Raw genomic sequence first — 21,589 nt, forward strand, 5'->3', positions numbered from 1 at the left:
CGTGGTCGTGTGGTTACAGCCGGCAGCAGCGTCAGGACCATCTCGTGTTGGTGTTGGGCGGGACGTATCAGCTCCGTTCCACGTCTGCCAGAACGCGCTGTGCAAAATGAAATATCCCATTAAGTATCCATTTAATGCATGCATTTCTGCACAGCCCACGCACTGAAATACATCACGCAGGAGCGGGGCCGCTGTCTTGTTCAATGTCTGGTGAACCTCCAGATCGAACACGACAGCCTGAAATGGAGCTGGCGGGCCCGTTTCAAGGCTGGTGACTTGACGTGCAAAGGTGCTTCTCTGATTTAATGGAGTGGGAGACAAGAAAAGTGGGGTTTTGCTCCGTATCCTACTTTGCAAGTGTGTTTTTAGCAGCACGGGTTCCTCAGCTGCCCGTTTCATAGTTGACTAGTTTGGGCAACAGGATCCGTGTGTGATTCCCCCAATACCTTGCTGGGGGCTCTCACCACCTTTTCTACCTCATGGGCTCACCTTTTATACATTTAATTATGCTGTGGTGGGATGGGACCCTTCTTATCTTTATTTTGTACCGCTCCTGGCACAGCGGAGCCCCGTTTTGTAGCATCCCCACCCCACCACCCCGCATCCCACTTTGAGGCCGAAGTCATCGGCTCTGCCGCCAGCCTGGTTCACCCATGGGGCAGAGAGGATGAGGGATCCCATTAAACGAGAAACAGCCCCAAAAGCTCCCAGGAAGACGTGGATATTTGGGGCTCCCGTGAGGAGAAGCCCAACCTCAGCCGGTCCTCGGGGAAGGCGAGGAGGGGGCGGGGGGGGGGCGAGAGGAGGAACAAAAGGCGATGGCTTCCCTCAAAGCCAGCCCCCGGCTCGGCAGCACGGAGAGGGGGACAGGCGGAGGGGCTGAGGGAGCCAAAACTGGAGCCTTTGGGAAGGGGAAGGAGGAAAAGAAGCGCGGCTGCCCTCCGGGGAGCCGGCGGCGGGGCCGCTGCCCCCCGGGGGTCGCCCTGAGGCGGGGGGGAATGGCGCAGCCGCGCCGCGGAGCCGGGAGGCAGCCTGAGGGGGCGAAACGTGCCGCAGGAAGCGCTGCCTCCCCCCGAGGACGAGCCCGGGGACTCGGCGGGTGTGTGAGGGCGAAGGGGGTGTGGGATCCGAGCGCTTTTAGGGCGGTCATTGCAGGGTCCCAGCTGGGAACGACCCTCCCGCCCCGGCGACTCTTCCCCCCCGCCTCAGCGCCGGGTGACTGGAAGGAGAGGTAAGGGGCGGCTACAGCCCCGTGGAGGGGGGGGGGGGAAGCTTTGGGGCGCCTCTTTTTTGTTGGGGGTGCCTCTTTTTCTTGAAAAAAGGGGGCTGCCGTGCCGGGAGCACAAAGAGGGAGCTCCGAGGAAGCGGCAGAGGGCCGGGGAGAGGCCGCGGTTCCCGCCCGGGGGGGAAGCGGCGCTAACATGGAGGGAGAGCCGGCGCCGGGGACCCACCCCGGGGTGGCCTGAGGGGGGCACGGCGGCGGCGGGGGGAGCCCTTCCCTCTTCCCCCTCGGGCAGCACCTCGGTTGTTTTTTCCCCTCTGACCTCCCCAAAAAAAACATACGGAGCCGGGAGATGGGGTGCATCCTTCTGAGAGAGAAGCTGAGTCCCCCTACGGCTCCGTTCCCCTCGCAAAGAGCCGAGCCCGGGGCAGAGATGCCGGGGGTCGTGTGGGAGGGATGGCGAGGAGGGTCCCTGAGGTGAGCCCGTGGTGGCCGTGGAGCTGAGGGGAGAACGAGGGGGACGGGGATAGGCAGCGCCTTTGGGCTCTGGGGGCTGCATGGGGTTGGGGTCCCCCCATGGGGTTAGGATACCCCCATGGGGTTGGGACCCCCCTGCTCGGAGGCGTCTCCTCTTCAGCCTTGAGGTGGTTTAAAAAGACGAAGCGCGCCCCGCTGCCTCAGCACAGGGCTCCAGGTGCCCACATTGTGGGACTGGGAGTGTTTGGTCCTCTCCCAAGGGATTGGATGCCTGTGGAGAAGGGGCAGGAGAGGTTGGAAAAACATCTTCCACAGTGGGGCTTTCTGTGGAGAGAGGGGTGCTTGAGAGCCTGACGGCATCCTGCTTGAGGCAGCAATGTGTCCACAGGGGAGGTTATGGGATTCGGGGAGGTTATTCGGCACGTCCTTATCTCCCCGCTCTGTGTCCCCGTACAGGAGTCAGGACCATCCAACTGAGTTTTTCAGAGTTGAGGTAATGGCTGAAGTGGGCCGGTGGGAGACGGCTGGAGATCCACGGCGGTTCCAGGGGGGTGCCCAGCGCCCATGAGCTGACCCCCGAGCCTCTGCTGCCTTCGCCGGGATGGGGAACAGCGGCTCCGCCGTCAAGGTCTGCGCCGATCACCAAGGAGGCATCAACTGGCTGAGCCTCAGCCCCGACGGGCAGCGCCTGCTGACAGGGAGCGAGGATGGCACCGCGAGGCTCTGGAGCACGGCCGACAGCCAGTGCCACGGCCACTTCCAAGGTAGGGCGGTTGCTTTTCGCCTGCTTTTTGAGGCTGGGAGCCTGGGACAGGCCACACAGTGTGTTCTGGGCTCTTTCAGTCCCTGCTGCCTGCTGCGCGGCCAAAATCATGCTTGTTTTCTTCTGGGCTTTTCTGAGGGTTGGTTGCAGTAATGTTAAGCAGAAGTTCTTTCAACCCAAACCAGGTTACCAGCACTGCTGAAGGCATGGATCCTTTTATCTCAGGGTGTGGAACACAGCAGTTTAACTTCTGTCTTCTTCCAGAAGCCTTCTGTTTTACAACCTGATGAAATCCTGACTTCTTATTATTGTCTCTCTATTTTTTTTGGTCCTTTTAATCATCTCACTTTTCAGATGATCTTTATTTAGAAGCTTTTGACCCAGAAACTAAAGTTTCTGGTAAGAAACTAATAAATAAGATTTTTTTTTCCCCACAGAACTTTACATTTGACACAGAAATGTTAGCTGCTGGGCTTTTTCGTTCTAAATTGTTTTTACATTATTAACAAAATTTATTATCCTTAAACTAACATTTGAATAATTAAAAGGAGAGGAAAAGCTCTGCAGAACCCAGTCATGAGGGGTCACTCTGTGGAACAAAGATTATGTTTGTATTCTCACTCACTCGTGTTCTTTTTCTCTTAAAACAGGGAAAAAAAAAAAGGAAAAAAAAAAAGGAAGCTCTTAACGTTTGGAATTTATGATCCTTTTTTCTTCCAAAAATAAACATTGTTTGGATTTTTTTTATTAGTTTGTCTGCTTGTTTCTAATGATAGAGTATTGTCTTTTCCCCCACATCCTGCCATAGTTCTGTCTCCTGGAAAACTCCTTGCATTTGCTCTTAAGGGTCAGAAATCCATTTAAAGCACTAATTAACTTTGGACTAGAAAGATAAGGATACTGGATATTCAGAATCTGGCTGCGAACTGATTGCTTTGGGGGTAAACTTTAAGGAAGGTTGGATAGATTGTCTGTGAGCTGTCAGTTGAATCAGATAATTGTATGCATTTTGTATCCATGCACTCACACAATTTTTGTGTAAATTCATGTTATAAAAGCCATAATTACTAATCAACCTGTATCTGTAGCACAGCTTCAAGCTTCCACCACAGCATAACTGACCGACTTCTGTGGTGGCTGTTTTTGACCAGACCATCACCAGACCCTGTCTGCCAGAGGGGGTTTTGGCATCCTTTGTGTGGCTCAAGTCGTATCGATGTTTAAAATCTGACTGACAGACTTTATTTCAGTAACCAAAATGCTGTTTTGATCTTCTAAGGGCAGGATTAGAAGAAGCTGCTGCAAGAAAAATGCCAGTGGTTGAAACCTGCCCCGTTTAAGCTGCTTTGCAAAACGTTTTCAAGTAATATGAGGATGGGTATAGTTTACTTACAGTCCTACTTACAGGCCTGTTTAATTTTTGACATCTGGCGAATTTGCTTAAGAGAAAACAAGCCTGTGTGTTTTGTAATGTGGATTCTGATTTGCTGATTACTAAAAGGCTCTTGAAGTACAGGAATTTTAACAAAATCACATTTTTGCAGTCAGCGAACCTAAGTGTTTTACTGGACAGTCTGCTTTCCCTCAGTTGTTTAGTATCTTGTTTGTACAACACGAATCTGTTTTTCTAGTGTCTTTGTCCACTTCTCTCCCTTTAATCACGCTCGTCCTTTTAATATTTTTCTCTTTTCTAAATCCCAGTAAGGCCTCCTGGCTTCAGCCAAAGTCTGGGGCTCTCTTGTGACACTTCAGAAGAAACAGTTCTGGTCTGAAAACTTAGTCTGAATATATAAATACGAAGAAGTGTAAGAGGTAAAATCTAGGTAACAATCTCATCAGTTACCTAGATTGGTGACAATATTTCACAGAAGAAATCTTGGACAAAGCCGGGCCCCAAATCCTAAGGTGGTTTTAAATGCAGTTATGTTTCATAAAACAACGTCACATCTTGCAAAGCAGCAACAGAAGCCTCGGGTTGCAATGTAGATTCCTCTTCACTACCATATTTTTCAGCATGAAATTGTAGTGTAGCGGTTTTGCCTATTGTAACAGTAAATTCCCAACATACTCTGATTACTGTGTAAATAATTCTGCTTGTATTCTTTCTTTCCGTGTTGTTTCCTAAAAGTGCACTGATGTTTTGAAAACCGTGTTTTCACTCAGGTTATTAGTCCTGGTGGGGAAACTACTGGTTGACTTTTAGTTAGTTACATTTTTTTGTTTGTGTTTCATTCTGCTTGGACAGTGAAACTAAACTTGCTGCTAAGGCTCACGTCTCTTCCTTTTTTCATAGTTTCATGATTTAGTTTAGGATTGTTGTTTGTGTCCTGATAATGGGCTGAGTTGAAATGCAGCCTTTTTTTCCTGACCAGAAGAAAGCCAAACCATTTTTTTATTTAAAACAAACAAGCAGCCCCCACCCCCATTTTTAAAATGAGTTTTAAACTCCAGTAGGCTGAATTTTATTATACTGTTACTAATTCAGCTCACTATGCTTTTATAAAATGATACGAGCTGCCTGATGGGTGGAACTGTGCTGTTTTACCTTTTCACTTGATCCTTGTATCAATGAAGCAGAGTTTTCTACTGTTAATTAAACACGTTGTGTTTTACACAAATCCTTAAATGTGAAGAACATGGTTGTGCATTTAAAACTAGGGCTTCAGTCCGTTTGTTGGACTTTTGGTTAAGCTGAAGAGCACACCTAGTCTGCCCTGCGTGCGTGCACTGTGGTTGAATGTCTGTACCTCTCTGTTCCTGTTTCTAGGGCATGAAAGCTACATCACCTTCTGCCACTTAGAGAACGAGGCCGCCTTCACGTGCAGCGCTGACCACACCATTCGGAAGTGGGACGTGGTGACGGGCCAGTGCCTGGCCATTTACCGAGGACACACCTCAATTGTTAACAGGTTGGTTCCACGCAGTTCTTCCATTGTGCTCCTGTTACCATGTGTGTTGTCGTTTTACTGCAACTTTCCATTACCGCGCTAATAAAATAGGTTGTGTAAACCTTTGAGTGCGAGCTACACGTGTTCTGTGCTGTAATGATTCGTTTTCCTAGCAACAGTGCTGACACATCCACAGACAGCAGATAGGAGAGAAATGAAAGGCACACAGCAGGGGAATTGAATCCAGTGCTAGGAATGAAATTCCACAAGAAATTATTCAATTGATAACAGATGCTTCTGATAAAGAGATGTAAAAACATCACGTCAAGCCTTTGAGTCACTGAGAGGCATAAAGTCGGGGCTGTTTCTGCAGTTACTATTCCTGCTCGTGCACATGAAGTTTAGTATGAAGCTGATTGTGCATGACTGATCGGCCCATTGTAAAGTCCTCTTAATCGCTGGGATGGTTTTAATTAATCACAAACAGAGCAGTAAAAGATTGATTTCTTTTTATGTGTGTTTTTTTTGTTCTTTAACGAACACAAAACCCATACGATGTGTAGCTGGATCCTGTAAATAGAAGGGCTGGCTCTGTCTGTGTTTTGGCACTGGCCTGATTTTGCTTGAATCAGCAAATGGGGAAATGTGTTCCCTATTCATAAGTCTTTGTTGCCAGTTTGAAAGGTTCCAGAGGACCAAACTCAGCTGACAAAGGAGATAGGTTATAATGTTCCCTATCTCCAGTTGGGAAATGTGAACCGCAGAGATTGTTCTGTTATCCGTTATGTGTTTGTGCAGCTTCAGCTCGTTATTGCGGAGGCCCAGTGAGCTGAATTCTTGAGCTGCAATCTCTAGTTTGCTCTTTAGTCCTGTTAGAATTGGGGTGCTCTTGCTCTACCCTTTTTAAGATCCTGCAGTATGAGAAATTAGCTGTAAAATTTTTTTTTCTGCACTCTCTATCTGTTGATAGAAATATGTTTGTATTCCTACACCATTAGTTACAGTTCAGGTTCTTGGAATGTATTTTGTAGTTTAATTCCAAGCGATTTTTGTAGGTCAGTTTATAAGTAATTATCTGTAAAGAAATACTAATACGCACTTATCAAGAAAAATGAGCTTTTTGTAAAAACAAAAATCCACCACCAACTACAAAAACACGCAGAAAAACCACGACACTACCCGCCCCCACACTGCCCCTAACAAATTAACAGCTGTTAATTAGCGTGTATAACTTACGAAAAGTAGTGGTGCTGCTGGAAAAGAGTAGAAAGTGTAGAAAAATGTCTGTTGCTAAATAATGTGTTTGAAACAGGCTGAATCAGAGTTACGTGTGTTGTGTTCACGCTACTGTTGCTAACTTCAGTGTGCTTGGAAGGAAAATTGGGACAAAAAAATCAGATTACGTCAAAAGAGTGATAGTGTTAATAAATATAAATGTTATTCTTGACAGGATCCTGGTTGCCAAAGACTATCTCTTTAGTGGCTCCTATGACAGGACAGCCCGCTGCTGGAGTGTGGACAAGGAGAACCAAATCCAGGAATTCCGGGGCCATCGGAACTGTGTCCTGACTCTAGCTCATTACTCCTCCAAGGATGTCCTCGAAGAGGAGGAGGAGGAGGAGGAAGAGGAGGAGAAAGTGAGCAGAGACCTCCTGGTGACAGGTAGCACGGACTGCACTGTTAAGGTCTGGTGGGTGTCCAGCGGGCGCTGTTACCAGACTCTGCTGGGACACACTGGGGCTGTTTTATGCCTTATACTTGACGCACCAAACAGGGAGCTGTTCTCTGGCAGCACGGATTACACCATTCGAACGTGGAATATTGTCACTGGTGAGCAGTTGAAAGTGTTCAAAGAGCACCAAGGATCAATAATTTGTCTAGAGGTAAGAGCGGAGGCCTTCTCAAGAGCAATTTGAAGTGGGTGTCCATATCCTGATTGCGTGGGCCTCAATTTTCTCTTCCATTCACAGAATGGAAGCTCTTCTGAGACAGGTTATAAATGGTGAGTGTGAAACGTTCATGAAATAACAAAATAATCGTGCTCTGTGGTCTTGGAACAACTCTTCTTTCTCTGAAACGTGTTACGGTGTCCTCTTGACTTCTAGTGGTTGTCTTGGTTTAACTTCTACCTCAGTATTTATTCCGAGCTTCCTAGGTCTTGAAATTCATGTGGGGTTAGCAGGGAGCGCTGTTCTTATGGGTAGGGTTATGTAGGGTCTGTGTTCACCAAACTCTGAAGAAATTTAACCTGAGTCCCGTCCCCAGACACAGGGATGGATAACTTAAAAAGGGAAGGGTAAAAATCAGAGTAAAGCAGATACCTTCCAAAAAAAAAGGGACAAAACACCAAAAAACAACCCAAAATTATGGGCAAGGAGATACTAGGAGAGCGTAAAGCTGAAAGAAATCCTCCTGTTAAAACCACACAAACATATTCTGAGAAAGAGATGGCCAAACAGGAGAACGGGCAAGGAAAATGGAAAAGAGAAGTAGAGCTTGAGGGAGAGAAATCGGAAATAGTGAGGGAAAGAGGGAGAAAAAAATCAGCGTGACTTGAAAAACTACCTTATTTTTCTGTTTGCAGTATTTGGTGGTGAATGTTGCCAAGTTTGCTAATGTTGGAGGGGAGGGAAAGGGGTTAAGGAGATGAAGAAGGAAAAGGGGAACCACGGAACAAGTATTTGTCCTGCAAAGTCCGTTATTCACCAGAAAATATGAATGGGGTGTTTAAAGGAGGTTTGTAACTTAAATTTCAGGTCAGGAAAAAATGTGTTTGAATAGATGTGTCATATTAACTTCCATCAGACAATAGTTTTCTCACTGCTCTGCTTGTTTATGGCCCTACCAGCTTTTCCTTTAGGGAGGCTGCAGTATCTGTTTTTAATAGCTGTGCAATAAAAGTTGCCTTTGTTTCTGAAGAAGATGGTCGCAGCCGACACTAATGGACTGAAAACCCAGTGGTACTGAAGGAATTCTGTTTTCCTGCAGTCTTAGAAAGGAGAAAAGAGCTAAATTGTGATGCCCTGGAGTAATCTTTGTCTTGCTTGGGTGTTACAGCTTGAGATACCGTGGTCATGTCTTTGAGGATGCTCAAGTAAAGCTGCTGCTGTTCCTAGTGTCACGCTATGTTTTGCTGCTTAATTGCTGCCCTTCTCCGAGGCACAGATTGGCAAGGACAGAGCTTGCTTTAATTTAATTGGGCTCTCGCTAAAATCGTTAGACAAAACTGGCTTCACCCTCTCCCAGAAGCCTGGGAAATTCAATTAAGTTTTTTGAATGCTCCAGAATGAGCAGTGCTCCTCCGCTCGTGAGCACGGAGTTAAACAATGGCTTTAAACAAACACAGCTTCTTGTGGGGGGGAGAAGAAAGGCGAACCCAACACATCTCCTTGGAAAACCTGAACAATTCGGGGTAGAGGAGGGCTGCTGCTGCCAAGGCTGTGCTGGCAGCGCTCCTGGCCAGATCCTCTTCCCGGAGCCCATTGCCGGTTGGTGTCTGAGGCTGAGTACACGCTGCCCCACGGAGAGCCCGCAGTTTTAAGGCCTCTAAACCCTACCCCAGCTTGAAGAGTCGCTGCTGAACAGCTTTAGCCCGTCGATCCTTCCTAATTCCTTCCTCTTTTGCACTGGGTTCAACACGAGCCCTTCTGTTCCACTTGGCTGCCTCTCTGTGCAGCCCACGTGGGATTTTTCAGCCTTTTATAAAAGGGTCAGTCACCAGAATCCATTCAAAGGTGGTACAACAGAAGGGAAACATCCTGAACAGAGGTGATTTGTTTTTTTATTATTTTTTTTTCTTGTTGTTTTTTTTTGCTCTGCTCTTTGTCCTAACGACTTTTTGTTCTCCCAAAGCTTTTGGAGTCTTCTTTGCCCAGGGCTTCTTTGTGTCGGTGTTGCAATCTGTGTCAGGGAGTTAGAGGAGCATTTTTCTAACAGTGGGCCAGGGAAGGCTGGGAGGTGGTTGCGAGTCCCTCCCGGTAGCCAGCAGTTTTAATTGTTGGCAGTAATTTGGTTTCTTCGGGGTAGAAGAGTGAGCTGCTAATTACCCCAGATTTTTACTCCCCTGTCCTGGAGGAGCAGAGCTGGTCCCAGCAATTACAGGCGGTTGTTACCTCCTCACCGGCTGGTAAATGCTTGTGTGAGGAGACTGATGGGGCAAAAAAAAAGTACTTGTTTTCATTTTATTTATGCAAAAAAAGGCTCTGAAGGCAGGCTGACCTTTCAAAAAGTTTGCGAAAATGACTTTGGCCAGAGGACAGGGAAAGTTTGGATATCGAGACCGTGTTTTTCCCCAACTTTAAAATGTGCTGTCATTACCCGGAGTGCCCCGGGATGCTCTGAACTGCTGAAATGAGGCCTGGGCTGTTCCCGTTGCTTTCCAGTAAATACCAGGAGCCTTTCTGTAGCGTGGATGCAGCCTTTCTGGGCAGGTAGCACAAAGCACGCTTGTGTTTTCCACCTTGCTTCCTCCAGCATGAAGAGCAGAGAGGTGATGCCGTGGACACATTTGGATTTTGAATGTTCCTCGGTTGCTCTGAGATCCTTTAGGTACATCGATTGGAGGAGCCTGAGGATCCTAAACTAGGAGAGAAAGCCCTGGTTAGCTTTTAGCTCTCCTTTTTCCCCTTTCCTTGGAGATCCTGGAGGATGGAGTGAAGAGAGCGAGCCGTTCCCATCTTCCTGTGCCTCATCCTTCCCAGGCTGATGGTCCTGCACGTGCTGTGCTCCCCTCATCGTTCCGCTGCAGGTTCCAGCTTCCCCTCCTGCCACTCCTCCTGCTTCCACTGATGTTTTCCCAGAAGACTCGCTGCCTGCTGCGAGGATCGTGTCCGAGCTCGGTGCCGTGGCAGCTCAGGCAGTCAGGCGAGGTAACCGGCAGCCAGAGCTCCCTCCCTGCTCTCCCGCAGCGCGTCGAGAGCTTGGCAGGCGAGGGCCAGCAGCTGTTCTGCGTGCTCCCTCTCCGCCCGAGAGCCAGCGGTGAGGTTTTATAGGAAGCAACGGGGAAGAAGCAAGGGTGGGCTGAGAGGAATCACGCAGCTCGTTCTGCTTCTTCCACTTAAAAAACTCGGAGCCCTGCTATTTGTAATTAATAATCGATTTTGCTTCTCCTTAACGTGGCCGTCTGCAGTAACCCTGGCCTAAATATTTCCTTGTGTATGTTGTTCCAAACGCCTCCAAAGCGGTTTTGCAAATCGTTCTCAGGGATTGCTTTGTCGTTTGCCGATTGTTCAGGCCGAGTATTTGTAAAAGCTGTGCTGCCAGAAGCTGGCAGGAGGAAAATGATCCAGCTTGGTATTTAGCTTGGATGCTACAGGGAACGTCCTCACGAGGATGAGAATTGCAAAAGGAGTTTTAAATGAACACAAGCGGGCAAGGGCTTGCTTCTGGTTTTCCTGCAAGAGATCCTTTGTTGGGAACATTCCCTTTGGTCGTCTCTCCGAGCTGGCGAGGAGAAAAGAATGCTTTGAGCAAAGCCATTGCCTGAACTCCGCTTGTGCGCTTAACTGTTGTGAGCACGGGGACAGAATTGTTTTCCTTGTCACATCAACTGAATGAAGTGCACGTAGGTTTTGTAATTCGTTGCATAATTCATCAGGGGGTGAAGATACAAATTAGAGGGATCTGAACTTGTACAACACCTTTAGAAAAGGGTCGTGCTTCTAGGACCATTGCTTTGCACCGAAGAAGTTGAAAAATGCTCTTTAACAGCCAGACCAGAGAGCTCACTCTAGATGGATTCTCAGTTTAAAAAAAAAAAAACAACAAAAACAAAACCCAATCCCTTGCCCACAGGGAGTTCTTTAGCTCATTAAAATGAATGTGGTTTGAATGGGATCCTGAAAGTCTAACTCGGCTGAAGGCTCGCAGAGCTGTAACTTGAGGCTGCTCCAAGCTGGTGATTGCTGACTTGGAAGCAGCTGCGAGCAGAAGACCCAGCTGACAGGTTGTAGGAACGCCGACCCCCACGAAGAGGATGAGCTGGCAGTGGGAAACGGGGTCGACATGAACTCGAGGTCCTGGCGGCCGGTCGGGGGCTAAATTGTGGCTTACACAATTTCGGGAGACACGATGGGGAGAGCAAAGTCCGTTCCTGGAAGCTGCGGGGTGAAATACCTGCCTAACAATTCTGCTGCTGTGCTGTTGGCATTCACACAGGTGGAAATTGTCTTAAGCTGTTGCAAGTATTGACTTCAGCCAAGTCCATGGAGCAACAGGGTTGGGACTGCCTTGAGAGACCGGCCCTTGGTTTGCTGTTTGGTGGAGCTGTGGCGTGTCTAGGGGCTGCCACCACCAGCAGGGCTGCATAAAATGAGCAGTTTTAAGTAAAACCTGGAAATGCTTCAGTGTTTGCAACCTGTATTTTGCCACTGCTGTATCTTTGCAGCTTAGAGACCAGTCTCACTGAGCTTCTTCACGGACCAGCACACCTCCAGGACTTCGGGCTAAGGACTGAGACGAATTTCCTTCCTTCTGGTGTCTGGGTTGCATCTGGTGCAAAGCAAAGTCCCTCAAAGCAACGAGGAAAAACGAACAGGCCAGAATTACAGCTATCAACGTGGTGATTTTTTTTTTTTCCCCTCTGTCTGGCTCAGGCTTTAAAACCGGGCATCTGATTGTCATCAGCTTTTTTTTATTTTATTATTATTTATTCTTTTGAAGCTCCTCGGGTCTGAAATGCCCACTCAGCTTGTTAGTATCCGAGCTGCGAGTCCCTCGGGTGCTGTGTGCTCTGCCACAGGTGGCCTTGCCTTGCCTTGCCATGCTTTGCCTCGTCCGGAACTTTGTCGGGCTCCTAGCCAAAGGGAACAAAGGGCTTCAAAGCCAGCCAAGGGAAATACAGCTCTGAAAATATCCCTGCTTCTCCAGGCACTTGCAGATTACAGCGTGTAACTCTTTCTCCTGATCGTTTGGAAACCAATAGCTGACAGGCTGGGGTATATTCGGGAAATCTATTGGGTGAAATTTTACGTTTTTCCTTTTAAATCATAAAGAAGTTAAATGCTTCACTAAGAATAGGGCTGGGGATAGGGAATCGGGTAGGGGTTTTGCAGCCTTTTGGGATGAGGGGAGTGAAAAGGCCTGGTAGTTTGTGACGGGGGGCTGCAAGCCCACAAGTATTTGCTGAAAATGAGCGCACCTGGATGCCCGGACACAAAATAGGGTGCCAGTGGTGGTACCAGGGAAGCCTGGCCCCCATCAAAGCTACAGCATGGTCTTGCCTTCTGGTGGAGAAGGCAGCGTGCTCCGTTTTAAGGTAGAAACTGTTTCAGATATCTGCTGCTGGTGGATCAGATTTGCATCTTCACCCTGAGCTGATGGCTCTCGCTGGGTTTCCCCACCAGCAGCTCCTTCGTGCCCTGCATTTTGCAAACACCATGGTTCTGCTGTTGGGCTTGGTCTGTGCCATCCAGCGGGCTGCTCCACCTGGGGGGATTTCTGATGGGATTTCTGATAGGAACGATGCCTTTACGGAGTGGGGATGGAGGTGGGAGAGGGCGAAAAACATTTCAACCTGGCAGAAACAGCGTGCAAAGAGCAGAGAAGGAGGGTTTATAACAATGCAAGGTGGTGGAAGAGCCAGCCCCCTTAAAAGTGACCTCAGAGCAAGACCCAGCTCCAGTTTTTTGTCATTTGTTCTGCGCTTGGTTTCCTGCAGGTGTCTGCCAGTCCCTTGAGCCTTCTGATCTGTGCGTGGGGAGGGGAACCGTGGTGTTGTTCCTCCTTAACATAAATCCTGTGTCCCTGGGGAGTTGGGATTCTCCCTCCTGGCTCTCTGTACCTTTGAAACAGATTGCCACAAGTCTCTGAATCTTACCTTGAAGGGTTCCTGTGAGAGCACATTGTCCTCCTGCCTTCAGGTGGTGGGCCAGCTCTCAGCCTGGGCTCACAGCTCCGTGGAACTGTGCCTGTTGAAACCTTCCGCTCATTTTCCTCAGCTGAAAGCTGAATGCAAGGCTTTTCTTTGCACCAGAGGGCTTCCCTGCGAAGCTGTTAGTGCATACCAGCTGGCTTCACAGCCTTGCATGGGTCGGTAACGTCCTCACTGTCTCAATTTCCCTCCTGCAATCCTTCCCTTGGCTGTGTCTGCGTGGAAAGGAGAAAACAACCTCGTTCACTGCTGAGCTCACAGGGTGGAGGATGACAGCCATCCACGAAGAGCTGTTCTTTGGGTTTTACAGGCAAGCTTGCTCTGCACTCCCAGCATGAGAAAATCTGGTTGAAGATGTTTAGAAACCCGTGTGAGAACAGTTAATCATCTAATCTTGGTCCAAAAAGACTTCTGGAAACAAAGGTACAAGACCCGAGGAAGAGTGAGCGTTTCCAAACGACCTTGAGCAGAGCGATCCTGTTATTCTTGGGTTTCTGTTGGGTGGAAATGTATTTTGAATTTACATTTTTTTGTTACTCGAGATTGTTCTGGGGTTTTCGTTTTAATTAAAACGAAGTGTTTTAATTAAGTGTTCTTGTCAGCTAAGCTCTGCAGAGACTGCCACGCAGGTTTGTTGTGTTTTTTTTTCCCTTTTTTGAGGCTGTTCAGTCAGAAGCCGTGACTTCAGATGAGTCACTGCAGCACAGCTCTCTCACCAGCAGGCCTGAGAGACTCTTGCTGATGTTTTTTTTTTTCTCTTCCCTTCAGCTAGTGAACCGGCACCTGTACTCAGGCAGCGCGGACAGGACGGTGAAGTGCTGGTTAGTGGACACTGGGGAGCGAATCCAAACCTACAAGGCTCACAAGCACAGCGTTAGCACTTTGAAATACCACGCTGGCATCTGTAAGTTGCCTTTCCTGTGTTCAGCAATCCCCTGTCTCCTTGTGGATGTTTGTCTTTGATCAAAGCTTGTTCCTAGAGGACACTGTAGCTGCGAAGGCTTGTGAAACCGTTGCTTTTTTCAGCTCCAGATATGTTTTGTGCTCGGTATCAAACTCTGCTGTGCTGCTCCATGTGAGAAGCTTTGATCTTCCCATCATTTCCCACCTCCCTCTTCCAGCATGTGAAGGGGCAGCTGCTTTATTTCTGCTAGGAAGGGAAGGGGCTTGGATCCAGAGCTGTCTGGGGGCTGTTTGTACGGCCACGCTTTGGCTTCACCAGTCTGATGTCTGTCAGTCTGCTTCTGCTGCATATTTGGGGACACAAAGTGCTGCCCTGTGCCTGCCTCTGCCACCCTGTCAGCGCTGTGTAAGGGATTGTCCTAAACCACAACCACATCTCAAGTCCACATAACATGCTCTGACCAAGAAATCTCTTCAAATCCCTCTCCTGGCTGGTTTTCCTTCTGCATGCCATCTGTGTGCTTCAGGGTTTGGGTTGCAAGGCTACGGCTCTGCTTTTATCAGCCTGTTCTTCCACCACTGACATTTGGCTTGATGAGCCTTCATTCACTTCCCAGACAAGTATTTCTCTGCCATCCATGTCACCCAGTGAAGGAATACCTGTCTTTAGCTGCTCTTGAAACTGCAGAGCTTTTCTGCTTGTGATTTCTGTACTTCAGCTCTGCAACCAACACGTAAGACCAACTGAATGGTTGCTATTGGGCCTTAATAACTCTTTTGGAAGATTATTGGCATGATGGTGATGAATGGGCTGTTGGACACGGCCAAATACCTGACCACACTCATCATCCAGTAACTGAACTCATTGCTTAATTGTGTTTGGAAACAACACGAAACCAAACCCAGAGGTAGACTTAGATTTTTAGCAGGTAAGCCTTTTTTTCTTTTGGCCTTCCTTTTAATAGACCCACAGCACTACCAGCCTCCAGTAAAATAGTTATCATAATCATAATTTCTGGTTAATTTCAGCTCCCAGAACTGCCCCGTGCTCTAGTTGCTGCTGATTTAAACTTGTGCAGGTGGCTAAAAGGCTGAAATGGAAGGGAAAGGGGTCTGAGCTTATGCTGCAAAGTTATTATTGCTCAAAAGAAGAAAGTCAGGCTCAGACAGAAGTTTAATCATCTGGGGCCACCCCCACCAACCCTGCGGCTTTCTTTCTCTTCCCCCTCAGCCCCACGCCCTGTCCCTGCCGTACACATCGCTGCGTCTCCCTCACAGTCTCTCAAAATGCAGGCAGTGTTGTTGCTGCATTTAGTCAGACCTGTGAAGAACATCCTGATAGTGTGAGAGAAGTGTGTGTAGTGTTAGTTAAAAATCTCATTTTTAAATCAGATGCAGAAATAGTAAAGGTGTCAAACAGGGCAAATTGAATCCTTCCACTTGAGGGGTGGAATACACGTCATGGGAAAATGCTAGGGCTGCGACTGAATAATAATCCAGATGCGTTTTAATTCTTGAAAGGGGAAATTTCCCCCTAAAAATGAATTTATATACTATGATTGGTTGTGTTACAGTAATGCAATTCTGTAATAGCTGCAATTGTGGTTGAAACACAGCTATTAGCTACTGGGTAAGTAAGTGATCAAAGGCGTATGCACTCGATACCAAATATTAGAGTTAATGTAGCTTGAAATTCGAGCTGCTCACCTAGGACAGATGGGCACTGTGCGTGCATTCGCTGCTTTTCAAAAACGTGGAGAAAATAATTCCAGATAAATTAACTTTGTTATCCTTTATGTCACACGTGCACCTGCCCAAGAAGACAGAAAGAATATCAGCTGAGAAGTGGTAATTTTCTTTTAGAAGATCTGAATTTTTTTTGCTTGTTATCTGATCAGTACCCACAGGCTTGGTGCCTCAAAGATTTCACAGTGTAAATAAGGAAATGTAGTCAGAGGAGGGCAGGAAAAATACACGCGTGTTTCCTAAATGTCTCTCTATCATATAGGGAGGCCAGACAGATCTGAGAACTAAGCCTAAAATAATCAGAATATGTTTTTAGTGGCTTTCCTCAGTACGCTTCTGTAATTAATAGCATGGGGAATATTAAAGCTTGTTCTCAGCTTCATTAGCTTAATGATATTGGCTTGGTTATTTCTCTCCTGCAGTATGTGCATGGTCATTAAAAATTTAATTCAGTTTATTTTTTTTCATAACACAAAATTCCCAAGGGAACATTTAAAACCTGTCCACCCTCCCAAGATACTGTGAAATTTAAGTAAATTATAAAAAATGAATTGTTATTTTTATATATTAATTGCTTGTTTCACAGAGGTGCACATATAACCATATTTAAATGCTGAATCTGGGTTACATCAACAGCTCAGCTCTAAAACTCAGAGCTGTAGAGAAGCTCCCTAAATCTAGAGTGGCAGTTCAAAAGACGTAAAGGATGCTTGTCAAAAGCAAAATCCTGATAGCTGAAACAAACTGACAGCTGCACAGCGAAAACAACTCTTAATTGGTTCTTACTCGGTGTGTCTGTGTGTAGTAGGCATTAAGTGATTCCTGTTCACTGAAAAAAAAATACCTTGTTCTGTGCTTTACATTGGTGTTACTGCTTTGCAGAATGGGACAAATGCTTTTTTAGGATTGTGTTGGCAACTGAGTTTAGGCAGGCCCATGTAAAATGAGGCAGATTTTTCCACATCCAGATGTTTCTTGAAGGTGTACCCCAAAGTACCCAGCCTCCTGCTGTTTAATGGGAAGCTGAAAAGCTGGTGGCAGTGGGTAGCCCGTTCTCATCTCTTACTTTAGCCCTGAATTTACCATGTGTTAATTTACCAACGTGCTAATTTCTTCACATCTATTTAGAAATCCATTGCCCAGCTTCTCCCAAAAGATAAGACATCAGAAATCTGTTGTTCTCAGGCATTTCAGTTCTGTAAAAGGCTTTCCACGCTAGTGGCTTTTGCAGAGCCATGAAAGGCAGGGAGCAGTGAGTATGTTGCTTTTTGCACATCTGAAATTTTTATCTCTAGATAAACTCGAGGAATTTGGGGTAAGTGAAGGGAAAGTAACTGTTCACAAGGGCAGTTTGTAACCCTTAAAGCATGCAGATGTGCTCCTTTTGGGGCATAATGCTAAGCACACAGCCTAAATGTTCAATACTGTCTTACGCTTCCTGGCTGCAGCAAATCCAGGGGTCTAACGTGAAGCTCCTGAAGAGCTGAGAAATTGTTCTCTGAGCATGTTAAGATACGCTGCGGAAACCTGATCCTCAGTCAAAATCCCTGCTCGTGCTTAATTTAGTTTAAAAACACAAATCTTGCGGCACATTTACAATATCTAGGACCTAGAAGAGAAGAGTTACAGCCCAAATCCTCAAATAGTTCTGTACCGAATCAGGTTATAGCCTAGGCCTTGAGTCGCTTAAAGGCTCTGCTGCTTGCAAAGACCCTAAGCTGCAGGATTTAGCTGAAGAAATCTACCACGCTGGAAGAGTTTATAAAGCTTCCCATAAAGCTGCCTGCACCTGCTCCTCACCTCCGAGGCCAGACCTACCCGTGGTATTTCAACAGAGACAGACAGATGTTCTGACAGTAAGCTTCTGGTTGAAAATGGGGGAAAATATGTAAAATGATGAAGCTGGGGCCAAATTCATCTGATCAGAATGGGAAATAGCTACAAAGGGATGTGTGGAAGGAGTTCAGTGTTTGAAGACTACAAATGAAGCCAGGCGTGCAGGGGCTGAAATTAAAATGATCAGAACTTGCTCTACCTGAGAAGAGGCTAAGGCCAAATGATGATATGCCCTGGTCCTTTGTGAACTGGTTTTGGGAAGGTTTGTGGACTGGTGTGAACTGGTGTTACATGGCTGCTCACGCCTGGCCTCGTGCCATGCCGTGTGGTTGCTTTGCAGTGTTCACAGGAAGTGGGGATGCCTGCGCCAGAGCTTTCAATTCCAGGAGCGGCGTCCTGCAGAAGATCTTCCGAGGACACAAGTTCATCATCAACTGCATCCAGGTACCAAAGGGGCTTCTCTGCTGGGGTTTCGCTTCTGATTTCTCCCTCGTTGGTTCCGTGAGCTGCTGTGGCTCTTCTCCCTGTGACGTTGTGCTGGGATAAGATGAAGCGTCACAGACTCAAACATTCCCCATGCAATCTTAGAAAAACTCTGTTGAGGATAAGTGAAACCTTATAAAACTCTATATAAAATAATAAAATACTGCCTCCGGCATATATTTTTCTATAGGTATGAAGATGACAGAGCAGCTCTGTATTGATACCTGGTCCACCTCCCACCAGACAAAGGGAAGAGTCTCTGCTGCTGGGTTAAAAATGTTCTGGAAGTTAATTGAAGCCCTTCAAAAGTTGCACGCACGTTGTCCTCAAGGGCTACGGGCGTTTCAGTATAAAAGTGGGGACGTTAGTAATCCTTGTGGGCAGTGCTAAGACCAGTTTTGTGGTTTAAATTACACTGCAAGGAGTCCTGGAGGGAAAGTTTGAATCCCTGGGTGTTTTGGGAGATCCACATTTCCCCACATCAGGCTCTCGGTACAAGCCAAGCACAGGATGAGGATTTTGATGAAGAACACGAGACTCTGTCAGCATTTTTGGCAGGCTGAAGGTCAAAAGAAAAATGAGAGGGGATGAAATTCCTGTTGGAGCTGATCCCAAGCGTACATACTTGATCCTCTTGTATGTTTTTTTTCTGAATTAGCACGTGGCTAGCTGGTCTTAAACTGCAAATGCTTGGATGTTGAGCAGGTTTTGTAGCAAAGGGTCATCTGGATGCAGGTGAAGTTGGGTAACAGCTGCGAGAATCACTTCGCAGCACTGATGAGAGCAGAGCTTGACTCTGTACTTTTTGTAATTTAATTCCCAAGGGCAAAACATCCCGGGAAAGGAGAGGACTGAGAAGTGGCGACCTTAATCTGAACCGGTGTGGGAAGGGGAGGATGAACGAGGCCGATGGCTTTCTTCTGGGGGCAGGGGGGTAACTGGAAACACGGCCAACGGAGAGAATGTTGCAATGAGGAACATAAACTTCAGGGCAGCATTGAGGTTAAATTTCTGGAGGTTTGCAAGAACAAAAGATCTCAGAGAGGGAATTGTGCAGGTTGTATACTGCAGAGGAAGGATGGAGGTAAGGAGAGCAATTCCTGACCTACCCACCAGTGCTGATTTCGGTGCTGCCTTCAGCTTCAGCTTCAAAACCAGCAGGCTGAAACCAGCACAGAAATTCCCAGCTCCAGCCTACACTGACACTAAGAAGTTAGCTCCCCGTTGCTTTTCTGGTAGATTTAAGTTATAAATAACCCTTGCTGTTTACATTTGATGGCTCTGTGAAGTGGCTGAGAAACGACTTGGTAACATCTCATCCCACTCCAGCCGTTTTCGTGATAATTTATACTGGCTCCTGCGACGAGTTATCAGGTCTTAAGGCTCGGTTCAAGCTGCGTTCGCTCTGATTTTGGGTTGTGCTCGTTCGGAGCCGTGCAGTTTGACGCTGTGTGACCCTGTTGTTGCAGATCCACAACGAGTTGCTGTACACGGCTTCCCACGACGGCACGCTAAGGATCTGGGACATCCGGGGGATATGCAAGAGGAATAAGAGGCGCTTGAAGAAGGAGAGGTCGGCGCAGGGCAGGAGCTCGCAGAAGGGAAGCCTCTCTCGTCTTTTCAACAACAAAGTGGGCTGCATGGTGCAGCAGGAGAACGGCGACCACGAGACCGTTGAACTCATGTGACTGTCCGGAAGGGACTTCTCAGCCATGACCAAAGCTGAACCTTTTGTTTTCTGCACCACTGTGTCCATGTAACCCAGAACTTGGGAAGAAGAGATGGGAAACTGCTTTGCTCGAGCCTTTTAGAAGCCGGGATTGATTCTCTGGGACTGGCAGACGGACTCCAGTCAGGCCACCCCCCCCAGCTGACTCTCAGCTGAGCAGTACTGGGAGCAGGGGGGGGGTCAGGTGATGTCTCTGTGCTGGGTGTGTAATTAAGGACTTGATTTCCGACTGCTTTGTTTTCCAATTTTCTCTGGCACAGAGGCGTTGCACCCTTCTGCCTGTCTGGTACCTAATGAGAAGCATTTCCTCCTGTTCCTGTTGCCTGCTCACATACCCTCTGTCCAGCCGAATGTAGCAAGTGAAGATGCCTTGCAGGGGGACTACGAGTTCAATGATCAAGGCTGACCTTCGGCTCAATTTTTTGCTGATCAGACCGATGAAGGTGGGAGGATACGGCCCAGCAGGAAGGAGTTTAAAGCAGGCTGGACACCTCTGGGAAGTTGAGAGCATCAGGACAGAGAATAACTTGCTAAATGAGAGAACAAGCCACACCTCAGACCTCTTGGGCCAAGGCACAGCAAGTTGTCCTCCCAGCCGCCTCGTAGGAGCCTCCTTTAAGCTCTCACGCTTCAGAAAGGAAGCAGCAGTGGCCCCGTGTGCTTCTCGTGTGCGCTGCCAGGGGCGCACACGCTGCCAACCACCTGTTTTTCCCCAGGCACAGTTTCCCAGATGGGAAACTCCTTACATGTGTCTGGGACGGGCTTCGGCACAGCCAGGGCTGGAAGCTGGGCATCCTCCATGGGCACCAAAGATGTTCCCTCCATCCATGCGGAGTTTTGAGCATGTTTTTGAGGCAAAACAGGAAGATTTATTTGGTGATGCAGGAAAGAGCTCTAGATGTCATCTCACCTCCTTACAGGGTTATGCCTGGCATTGGTTTGCTGGCAGCGTCGCTAAGCAGTTGAAGTCGAGGGTACTTCTCCCAGTCTTTTTCCAGGTTCATTCCTTTCTGATAACCACTGAGCCATGAATAAACAAGGGTTCTTCTATTTTTCTATTCGCAGATATAGCTCTTTGTAGACCCAGTACAAAAATAGCTACCCACATGTTTTTATTTTTATGGCTTTATTTATTCTGTACTACGGCAAGATAAAAAAAAAAATGCTGTAATTCCTTTTTAGAATGGACTAATAAACATGTGGCATTTACAGATAACTGCCTGCTTATTACTCGTGTTTGGAGAGGATTTGGCCGCCTGCGGAAACGCAGCAGCAAAGAATGGCTGGAATATGGAAAAATAAACATACGCTTTTAAAAACATTTCTTTCCTTTCTCGCAGTGTTGGGGCCAGGCAGGCGCGCTGCGGAGCTCTCCTGCCTCCTGCCCGTGACCAGATGGATCGAGCTCAGTGTCTGTAGTCAGGGGAAGGGGTGACTGGCCCCAAACAAGAGCATAGTACTAAGGAAAAATTGCGTGTGATGTGGAGCCATGCACAGCAGCTGAAGCCCTGCCTTGCATGGCTGGGTCAGGGCTGTCAGTGCTGCTGCGTACGGTGCTCGCCTCTCCTGCTGAGCAGCTTCCTTAGCTCTTACCTGGCGGGTTTCTGCAGCTAGTTGGAAAGAACATTCTAATTATGTTAAACGCCTGCTAAGAGACCAGCTTTGGAGGGCA

General features: G+C 47.5%; 1 protein-coding gene across 2 annotated transcripts; it reads left to right on the plus strand.

Annotated features, from left to right (window-relative positions):
• Positions 1–813: 813 nt before the first annotated feature.
• On the plus strand, positions 814–21,133 carry WDR86 (WD repeat domain 86). Of its 2 annotated transcripts, none has more exons than XM_027450388.3 (7): positions 814–1,231; positions 2,156–2,463; positions 5,230–5,371; positions 6,801–7,233; positions 13,989–14,124; positions 18,046–18,149; positions 19,658–21,133. In XM_027450388.3, the coding sequence occupies exons 2-7, from the start codon at positions 2,301–2,303 to the stop codon at positions 19,874–19,876; spliced, it is 1,197 nt and encodes a 398-aa protein (XP_027306189.1). In that variant the 5' UTR covers positions 814–1,231; positions 2,156–2,300; the 3' UTR covers positions 19,877–21,133. The 2 variants fall into 2 exon arrangements, with proteins under 2 accessions (XP_027306189.1, XP_071889962.1); XM_072033861.1 differs by lacking the exon at positions 814–1,231 and adding an exon at positions 1,363–1,699.
• The last annotated feature ends 456 nt before the right edge of the window (positions 21,134–21,589 follow it).

The sequence above is a fragment of the Anas platyrhynchos genome, chromosome 2, assembly GCF_047663525.1.
Source record: "Anas platyrhynchos isolate ZD024472 breed Pekin duck chromosome 2, IASCAAS_PekinDuck_T2T, whole genome shotgun sequence".
Lineage (NCBI taxonomy): Eukaryota > Metazoa > Chordata > Aves > Anseriformes > Anatidae > Anas > Anas platyrhynchos.

What these genes read in the sequence shown, in the direction of transcription:
- WDR86 (XM_027450388.3), top strand. Translation starts at nt 2,301, where the DNA reads ATGGGGAACAGCGGCTCCGCCGTCAAGGTCTGCGCCGATCACCAAGGA. An exon ending in CACACCTCAATTGTTAACAG is followed by an intron (nt 5,372 to 6,800) that starts GTTGGTTCCACG and finishes TATTCTTGACAG; the next exon opens with GATCCTGGTTGCCAAAGACT. An exon ending in GAAATACCACGCTGGCATCT is followed by an intron (nt 14,125 to 18,045) that starts GTAAGTTGCCTT and finishes GTTGCTTTGCAG; the next exon opens with TGTTCACAGGAAGTGGGGAT.